The sequence below is a fragment of the Physella acuta genome, unplaced genomic scaffold, assembly GCF_028476545.2.
Source record: "Physella acuta isolate Inbredline_101_S28 unplaced genomic scaffold, ASM2847654v3 ptg000191l, whole genome shotgun sequence".
In the NCBI taxonomy this organism is placed as follows: domain Eukaryota; kingdom Metazoa; phylum Mollusca; class Gastropoda; family Physidae; genus Physella; species Physella acuta.
Genome location: NW_026731710.1, coordinates 568314 through 579272, shown reverse-complemented (window position 1 = coordinate 579272; position 10959 = coordinate 568314). Strand labels below are relative to the sequence as shown.

The 10959-nt window shown below is 31.0% G+C and overlaps 1 protein-coding gene across 1 annotated transcript; it reads left to right on the top strand.

Moving 5' to 3' along the window:
• Positions 1 to 5907: 5907 nt before the first annotated feature.
• On the top strand, positions 5908 to 7067 carry LOC131936859 (activated RNA polymerase II transcriptional coactivator p15-like). The gene has a single exon (XM_059293958.1). It carries the CDS (start codon positions 5991 to 5993, stop codon positions 6369 to 6371), a length of 381 nt encoding a protein of 126 aa, XP_059149941.1. The 5' UTR covers positions 5908 to 5990; the 3' UTR covers positions 6372 to 7067.
• The last annotated feature ends 3892 nt before the right edge of the window (positions 7068 to 10959 follow it).

Genomic DNA, 10959 nt, shown 5'->3' with positions numbered 1-10959 from the left:
TGACAATCAGATCAGTTTATTGGAAATTTGTAATTGATACATCCCACAATTTATAGAATATTACCTTCTGAAAGTTTGATGTTTGACAGCGTATCGTTGGTACCACTATGTATAGTTACTGTTGTTGTACTTGAATCAGGTGATATGGTGATATATTATAGATACATGTTCGAACTGATAACTGACCATAAATCTAGAAATTAAAGGTATTATATCTAAGAACAATAGCAGCGTCATAAGAACGTTTTTGTAAACTGTTTACCTTTAGTTCAATTTTCTATAAAAAAATATGTGATGCTGTTAAAACAATATTCCAATGTCTCAAAAAGAAAAAGACAAGTAGATGATTACTTCCCATTAGTACAGACTAAAGAAATCCAAGGGAGGCTACGTAAAATATTAATTCAAATTTTAAAAGGTAATGAAAACATAAATACATAATAAATAAAATTAAATGCTTTAAAAATGTGTATGAACAACAACATTTTGCATTTTAAAAGTATGCATATATTGTTTTTCTACAGGCTTATTTTTTTTTCTATAATTTAGCTTATCATAATAACCTTGAAATTATCAATTTATTAATCGGTAGCCGTGCAATTATTCAGAATAAAAGATTGATCATAATTAAACGTTATTAACGTCTTTAATGAACTATTTTTTTGCATTTGATTATGATAACGCAACTATATTTTAGTATACGGAAACTATGTAGGAAGTTGACGACATAAAGCAGCACCTTGCACTTAGGCCTACATGCACAAATTCAAATTTCGATGTATTGTTTCATTTATTATATTTTCTTTTTTTTCTGTGTTAATTATATTTTTCTAGTAAGGTTTCTGATCGCAGAACACAGTTAATGAACCTGGATTTAAGAGGTTCAAAAACAAAATGTTTAAAAACCAGTCGGCCTTAATTTAGGATTCGAGGGCGATTTTTAAATTTGTTTCCTATTATTTAGGAAGACTTGAATAATTTAAAGAAACTACTTACGGTAACCTTTATTTACAGAGCAAGTTTAAAACCAGCCAGTGAAATGATTTTTTATAAAAGCGTTGTTCACTGTATGGGATACACTGTGCTTTGTCCACAAGTGATTTGACCGTTGTTTGTTAAACTTTGGCTTTCGCCGACATATAGGCTTTTTTCACTTATTATTTGGGTAAAAAAAATTCTATTTCATTTCTTCTATATCAATACTGTGTACAGTTTTTAGGTAACTGTTTTAAAAAGTTAAAGCATTTTGAAAAATAAAAGATACATACATCTATATACATTCACATTTTAAAAAATTCCATTCGTTGTTTTTTGTTGTTTTTTTTTTCAATCTAATACACACGTTATCAGCCTTTAGACAACTTGGATTGGAAATGAGATCTAATTACAATTTATTCAAACAAAAGTGGTCTGGACAATGTCAACACTAATAGTAAAATTTCTAGTGACACTTTCCTGAATGGGGCAGACAGGAGCATTGTTAATATGACAATACTTTTATTCTTCATGTGGGGAAATGTTTACTACACTCAGGTACATCCGCGCTATTTTACTTTTTTGTTTTAGATGAATTACAAAATTACAATAAATTACATTTCCTTACCTATACTTTTAATCAATTTAAATCGCCAAACTTAATAGTGAGTCGTGACTTTTTCTTTCATTCAACTATTCTGTCCACATAAAACCTACTAGATTAATTTTTAATGACGCAATATAGAAAACAAAAGGAACATTTTTTTTTAAATGTAAGCTTTAAAGAACTACTTTTAACTACACATGATCATAATTTAACTCAAATTATAGTTAAATGTGTAATAAAATTATGTTTAACTAAATAAATGATCAGGAACAGTAAACAGTTATGCCAGTGCATCTGATTTACCAGATCTCTGATTAGAACGTTCTGCTTTTTAGTTTAGATTTCTGTATCGCTTATCACCTGTAACGACACTTTCCAGTGACATTGATTTATGTTTTATGTGGTCCAGTCCATATGGAGACTATCTTGGAAACATCACATTGTTGGGTGACTGAAATGTAGAATAGACATTGAACTGTGATTCTGTTCATAGAAGCTTAACCTACACCAATCGTCTGTATTTGACTCAATGCCCCAATTGTAAAAAAAAGCATTTCTGTAGTTTTATTAACGACATGGATGTGACGACCTCGGAAGTGTGTTTGAAGTATCTTAGCACCACATCTGTTATTGTTTGTCTACTTTAATGACCATTTTTTTTTACATACTAGAACAGGTGGACCATGAATTGTGCCTAGTTACTTCCCATTACAACAAATTATACTTTTCAAGGGATGCAACCTGTAATAATAAATATTAATGAAATGCTTGTTTATAGTAGTACTGTTGAAAGATAAATTAAATGTTATAATTTTGTTTTTTAATGGATTGTTAAACTTATTACGAATTAGAATTGATTTTATGTCTGTTGAAAAATGTCATTTTTGTTTTTCACTTAGTTTTTAAATAAAAACATTAGCTATAATAACTGCGTAACTTACAGACACATAAATATTTCAGATTGATCATCGCTGTTGTAAAATACTGCATCTTTTGAATATTTTTAAATAATTATTTTTTTAATTTAAATTATATAACTATTGTTGTTCTTAATATACCATTTGTAGACGTTTGATTTCTGCCGATTATTCAGTGATAAAAGTCCACTGTTCGTCAATGTGTAAACAAATTATTCTTCAGACTTAAGAAATGAAAATACGTTTAGATATAATAACATTATGTACGTGACTGACATGTTATAAACAAAAATAAAAGCTATCAGTCGAGAAACAAAAAGCAGATCTTCCTTGAACACGTCGGGGAGAATCTCGGTGGTATTGTCAAAGCCCCATTATGGTCAAAGCTCCATTATGGTCAAAGCCACATTATGGTCAAAGCCCCCCTAATGCCTATGCCCCTATGTTATAAGCCCCTCTGTGGTCAAACCACCTATGGTCAAATCGCCTATGGTCAAAGCACCTGTGGTTAAAAGTCCGCGCACTCGAATCTCTCACTGTATCGTTTCCTCAATTGACACATTCTCCTTCAATTCACTATTTCCTTTTATATTTTATTTCATCTTGTAAGGTCGCAATAGTGTTGTAAGGCGAGAGACGACGGGATTTCATTAAATAAAACTCAGCACACATGATTACAATATTACATGTATTGTGAAAGATTTGACAACGTTAATGTACTTTTAAATGCGATAAACTTTATATGCTCCTCTTATAACTATATATTGTGCCGCCATGATAGTAGGTGAAGCATCGTTCATAGTATGTTATTCCCTTGTAATTCAGTATTAATTACACAATAAATATGTATAAATACATTACAACAGGGTGTCCTTTCAATATATTGTAATGTTGTTGTATAGTTATATGTATTTCTACGAACAACTTTCCCTAAATTGAAACATGTACTCATAAGAACTGGGTAGACTTAGGGACAATATATCGACCCGACTTGATTCCCGATTCGAACTCAAGACTTTCAGGTTAGAAGTAATAAACTCTACCATTCGACCTTAACATCCCATGTCAATTACCTAATGAAGTAGTCTTTATACTCTATTACAATTATAGCTATCTATACAGTTTTGTTTGAGGCAAAGTCAGGGGGATATGTGTTGAACCCAAGTGTTTGGCTCAGAGTTTTTCTTCATTAACCAATCAGTAACTAGAAACATATAAGTCGATCAATCAGAGAAGCTGTACCATTTCTACCTCTTTTGCTACAATACACGAGCTGGCTATGTTTTGCCACAATATTAAGCTTTACTACTTGACATGGAAAACCATTTTTTAAATTCAAACAATGTTTTAATTGTGAGCAAACCTCTTGGTTACTAGATCAAGTCATAGTCTCTGTATTGTATACATTATAGTATTTGTAATTGGAAATTTACATCGCAGTGGTAGTCCCAAGTATATTTTTCGAAATTAGAGATTAAATATAGATAGAGTCGTTTTAATTTGTTTTACTTTTAACTTGAAGCGAATTGTGGTTGGATAAAGTACGTAGGCAACTGATTGTTTAAAAAAAAAATAAAACTATATTCGTTCTTTTGTTTCCTATCCTCTTTATACTACACATTTTTGTTTCCAGTATCTAAATAATAAATTCAAAATGCATTAATTCAATTTTAACGAAATATAGACCATGATTTTGATCCTTATCTTATGTGTGTGCCATTTTTTATATGGGTCGGACAAGTATCCTATCTAGAAGTAGCTTACATTCAATCTCTTTTTTTTTTGGAATAGTGACCTTTGTGAAATCGATCCTTAAACAAACTTTTATTTGAGCATTTATATTAGATCCCATCACATCATAGGACAACACATTTAATTTTGATAAATCAAGTTCTGACTGGTAGCCTACATTCAGAGTGAATAAACACAAGTACACAGACAATTTATAGCCGGATAAACCTTAAGCTTTGTTAACTCAGCTTCGCGTGTGTTTGTTTGTTGTTAAAATTGACATCGAAAATTAACCCACTTCTGATTTCTCTATAGATCTGAAATTTGGCATGCAGGCTACTTTCGCCTAACAATTTCAGATGCAATCATAAAAACTAGCAATTAGAGACAGTAATTACCTTAATTTAATTACGCCCTAAGGACCATAAAATTGAAGACATGATTTCTAAAGATACCGACAAGACTGGAGGCCTATTGACACAGTTACTTCGGCCCCAATCGATGTGAGCGAGCTGGCCGTGATCGTATAGTGGTTAGTACTTCGCGTTGTGGCCGCGACAACCCAGGTTCGAATCCTTGTCGCTCAAGATTTTTAGTCCGTGTATTTAAAAACACTTAGTCAAGTCATACTTAATCAAGTCATTAGATAAAGTAGAAAATAAACTATATAAAAAACTTTATAAAAACCACGTTTTTCATGTGTAGCAACGGACTAGAAAGGAGAAAATAAAATACTTAAAAAAAACTTTTTTAAAAAACCACGTTTTTCTTGTGGACTAAAAAGTAGAAAATAACTATTTACATACTTTTGATGACAAAAAACGTGGGTCGGGCTGATGGGTCGGGAAATTTGATGGTGAACGTACCCACGTTTTTTGTCATCAAAAGTATGTAAATAGTTATTTTCTACTTTTTAGTCCACAAGAAAAACGTGGTTTTTTAACACGTTTTTTTTAAGTATTTTATTTTTACCACAGCGTATACACATAAATGTTAAGATATGTGTATCACTTCTCACCTGTAACGACACTTTCCAGTGACATTGACTTATGTTTTTTGTGTCACAATCCATATGGAGACCATCTTGTAAACTTCACATTGTTGGGTGACTGTAATGTAGAATAGACAGTAAACTGTGATTCTGTTCAAGGAAGCTTAACCTACACCAATCGTCTGTATATGACTCAATGCCCTAAATATAAACAATGCATTTCTGTAGTTTTATTAATGACACGGATGTGACGACATCGGAAGTATGTTCGAAGTATCTTAGTACCACTTCTTTTATTTATTTGGTCTACTCTAACATAGGGCCTACACCCCGAGCATTGGAACAGGTCAACTATTAATTTTGCCGAGTTACTTCCCATTGTAACAAATCATCGGATTCAAGGGATGCAATTTTTAAACATAAATAATGTTTAAATTTTATGCTTAGTGAAACACTTGAATTATCAATGTAAATGCTATTATTTAATTTGTTAAGAGATAATATTTATTTTTGAGAACTGTAATCAATTTTGTCTGTTAAAAAAGAAGGTATTTTTTTAATTCAATTTTACTTTAAAACTAACACATTAGCTATAATAAGTGCCCAACTTATAAAAGCTTGATTATTCAGAAAAATAATTGGTCTTCAGTTGCTAACAAAACTGGCTAATTATTTATTTTTAATTTACTAACCTGCCTATTCGCGGGATTTTACGATTTGCCTAGTTTCATTACCAGTATCTTGAAGAAAACGCTAGCAAGAAGTTGAGATGCCTAAATCTAAAGAATATCTCAGCTCTTCAGAGTCAGACTCAGGAAGTGGTGATTCTGAGCCTAAGCCAAAGAAAAAGAAGCCAGAGAAAAAAGAAGCAACCAAAGAAACCAAAGGAAAGAGCGCAGCTAAAAGCAGTGAAGAGAAAAAAGATGGTCCCACTAAAGGATCAGGTGGAGAATTTATGTTTCAGCTAGCTAAGATGAGGTATGCCACAGTGAGTGAGTTCAGAGGCAAAGCAATGGTAGGAATCAGAGAATATTATGAAAAAGATGGAGAACTCCGCCCCGGAAAAAAAGGTATTAGCCTCAGTATAGATCAATGGCAAGCCCTGAAAGATAAAATATCAGAGATTGATGACTGTTTGAAACAGCTCTAAATATTTAAATGTTTCATGTCAATTATTGTGTTTGAGGATTTTCTCAAATTTGCATTTGTGTGAATATGAAAAAGTGTGTTAATGTACTACTGATAACTCTTATTCTTAACTTAAGATATTTGAAAAAGTTAATGGGAATTTCATTCCCTGAAAATTATCTCTTACCATTGAACTACATACATGTTTTATTTTCATATCAAATATTTACCATTTGATTGTGTATAGGTTAGTCTCCTAATAGAAGCTTTTAAAATTCTAATTGGACATAATTTGGTCTCATTTTACGCTAGATATCTTTTGCAAATTTGTAATTGCTGTTGTTTTTGGTATTGTCTTTTTTAATTCATCACTGTTTCACCCATTCATATTTCAACTCTTGTAAGTTTTCTCCACTAAAACATCATCCTAGTCATAAACCACTCATAGACTGTTCAGATATGAATGTATTGAGCTTCCAGACACTATTTTTATTCATTCCTGATTGCCTTTAGCAAAGCCAAGCAAAATTAATTACCTAAATAACTTTTTCCCTTCATCACCATGTGTACAAGTTTTAGAAGATAACAAGTTAGTATCTTGCATTTCTTTTCATTTACTTAGACTCCTAAAATAAGTTCATCATTTACAAATTCTGATTTACATATTAAAATGTTGTTTATTAGTGATATTGTTGTGCTCTGATATTTTGTTTGATGTAATTAACACTGAATATCTTAAAAAAAAAAAAAAAAAATTATTTTTAATTTCTATTATAAAGTGTCGCTGTTATGGCTATTCAATTTGTAGACGTTTGGTGTATTAGGATTAATCTATAATAAAAGTCCACTAATCGTCAATGTGTTAACAATTTATTCTTCAGCCTTAACAGATAAAAATATTTGTAGATTCAAACAACATTATGTACGTAACTGATATGTTATACAAAAATGAAATAGCTTTTAACCGAGAAACAAAAAACAGATATTTTTTTAACACGTCGGGACAAATCTCTGACTGTATGGTTTCCTCAGCTGATACTTTCTCCCTTAATTCTATTTTACTTTCATATTTAATTTCATCTTGTAAAGTCTCAATAGTGTTGGAGGGCGAGAGACGACGAGATTTTATTAAATAAAACTCAGCACACATGTTTACAATATTACATGTATTGTGAAAGATTTAACAATTGTTGTATACTGTTAAATGTGATATACTTAATATGATCCTCTTATAACCATATAGTGTGGCGCCATGATAGTAGGTGAAACATTGTTCACATTTTTTTTTGTTTCCTTGTGATTCAGAATTAATTACACAATAAATATGTAGAAATACATTTGAATAGGGTGTCCTTTCAATATATTTTATTATTGTTCTAAAGTTATATTTATTTCTACGAGCAACTTTCCCTAACTTGAATCAGGTACTCATAAGAACTAGGTGGACTCAGTGACAATATACCGACTCGACTTGATTCCCGATTCGAACTTGAGACTTTCAGGTTAGAAGTTATAAACTCTACCATTCGACCTTAACATCCCATGCCAATTACCAAATTAAGTCGTCTTTATACAGTATTACAATTATAACTATCTGTACAGTTTTACTTGAGACAAGGTCAGGGGGATATGTGTTGAACCCAAGTGTTTAGTTCAGAGGTTATCTTCGTTAACCAATCAGTAACTAGAATACATGAACGTCGATCAATCAGAGAAGCTGTACCAGTTCTACCTCTTTTGCTACAATACACGAACTGGCTATGTTTTGCCACAATATTAAGCTTACTAGTAACATGACTTACAGGACTATTGACCTCTTTAACTCTAAGTCTAACATTTATCTTTCTTGTGTCCGACTTTGTTTAGATTTAATGAATAGTTTAAAAACTTACAAGACAATAAACTTGTTTAAGTCCAAGTCTATCATTCAGCTTTCATGTACTAGACTTGACATGGAAAGCAAATGTTTAGTTTCAAAAAATATTTTAATATTGAGCCAAACTCTTGGTTACTAGTTCAATCAATAATCTCTGTATTGTATACATTATAGTATTGGTTATTGGACATATGCATCGCAGTATTAGCCCACAAGTATATCTTTCGAAATTAGATATAACATATAGGCTACATCTAAACATTTTAATTTGATTTAATTTTAACTTGAAGCTAATTGTGTGTCGATAAATTACATTGTCGATTGACTTTATGCTTTATCTTATGGGTGTTCAATTTTTCAAATAGTTCGGACAAGTGTTCTATCAAGAAGTAGCTTACATTTAATCTCTATTGTTTTTTTTAAAACAGTGGCCTTTGGGAAAACGATCATTGCACAAGCTTTTATTTGATCATGTATATTAATTCTAATCACATTATAGGTAAACGCATTTAATTTGGATAAATCAAGTTTGGATCAGACTGGTACATATAGGGTGATTAAACACAATTACACTCTAAGGCAATAGGTGATTTCTAGCCGGTTAAACACTGAACACTTCTTCTTTAAATGAATAGAAAATAAGTCACATTTTTCAGTCAATTTTTCTTCTTCATATTTTGCGTTCTTTTTACAGGCAATCAATATAATTGATTATCAATCATCTAAATATCCACTGTGTATATTAAATATCAAATATTGATTAACAGAAACATACGTATCGAATATGTTCTGTTTGATTAATAATTTAAGACATCAGCTAACTAGATGTTAATTAGATGTTTATGTTGTTTATTAAACGTCCTATAATGTTTATGTCATCAATAACTTTTACCTAAACAAAACATCCTGGGCTGTTCAAAACTCTCAATTATGAAATACAAAATAACAAAGTTTCCTGTAAAACTACTTAGAACTTTTCATTTAGCTTTTAATGTCATTGGTTTGCAATAATCTCACAACTTTACAAAACCATGTTGCCCTACATTCTGTATGTTTTATTCTATACACAATGTAACAATGTCGACCTGTTCTTGTAAACCTACATAAAATGTTTTGATTCTAAGCTTGTGTTTTAAAATTGGCGGTGTGAAAAACAATTAAACTTTGCGCTAGTTACTTCCCATGTATTTAATTTGAGACACCAAGGGACGCTACCTAAAAATGCAAATATACGTATTTATAAGTTCTAAAAAAACATGATTTCCTATTTAAAAATTAAAAATTAAAAATAGGCCTTAGTTATATTGATACTTCTAATTCCAAAAGTACTGCTGTACGTGTTTATGTATATTCATACTTATTTTAATATAAGTGTATGTTTAAGTTAATATAAAAACAATCGGAATAACTCTTAAAAAATCTTTTAATTAGTAATTATTTAGATGTATCAGTGTTATTGCCATTAGCATTTCAAAGTTTCTAATATTTTTCGATACCCTATATCAGGGGTCGGCAACCTGTAAACAATGCCTCAGTTAGGATCATATTTATAGGGCACGGGTTTACTACACTACCGCCCACCACCATGGCGTGCTGTATGAAAACCGTGAGTGTAAGTTAATCACTCACCTTGATTATATATATATATATATATATATATATATATATATATATATATATATATATATATATATATTTATCTTTTTATTTATTTATTCATAATATTGAGTTAAAAATGCCGGTGGCTCTTTAAGAAGTGGGAAATTTTGTATATTGTAACTTTTGGCTCTTCCGTCTCAAAAGGTTGCCGACACCTGCCCTATATCCATATATAAATAAATATAAGTACAATAAAACTATTGGTTTACCCGAAAATTACAGAGATTAAAATAATTTTAAAATGTAATATTTTACCTATATTATGTATCAATACAAAGTTAAACTTTAAAACTGTTGGTCAGAAATCGTTTAGTATGTGTCATTGAAAATTTAAATTGAAACAATATTTTCAACACATTTCTAGTTTAGAATAAACACATTTTATAACCCTAAACTCTCTAATTTACACACACTGTGACAATGTTACCCTAGAAGCAATATTCCTACTAAAATTTTTATTAAAGGCAAGTGCTCTTCACTCTTCATAATATATGTTAGCTATCGTATTCAAGGAAACTTGACTTATGCGGACCAGTCCTAATAGAGATCATCTTGGAAACGTCACCCTGTTGAATCAGTTTGAGCTACATTCAGCTTTATCGAGTTTTCCTAACTTATCATTTAATGAATCTCCGTCTCTACGTAAATACCAGGATATGACCAGTACGTGTGTACCAGTGTTTCTTTCAGCTACGAACAGAATGAAAAAAAAAGAGCCTCTATATTCTTTAGCCAGTGTCTACCCCCATGGATGGGTTGGATTCTCTCTCAGTAGTTTCAAGTGCCACTTACCATGGAGAAAAATGTCTGAAAAGAACATGATTTGCACTATTTACATCAGTGCTTGCATCCCAGTTATCTTCTTGCTAACACTCACCAAGAAAGCTGGTACTTTAACTTGAGCATAGCTCCACATTACTGAAATACTACTGGTTATTTAACTCAATAATTAATTGATTCAAACATTCAATACACAAGTCTATTGTCATCGTTTATTGTGTTGATGAAACAAAACATTCCTTCAATAAACTACGTTACTGTCCTACCATAACTACGATACATGTCACCTAATTAC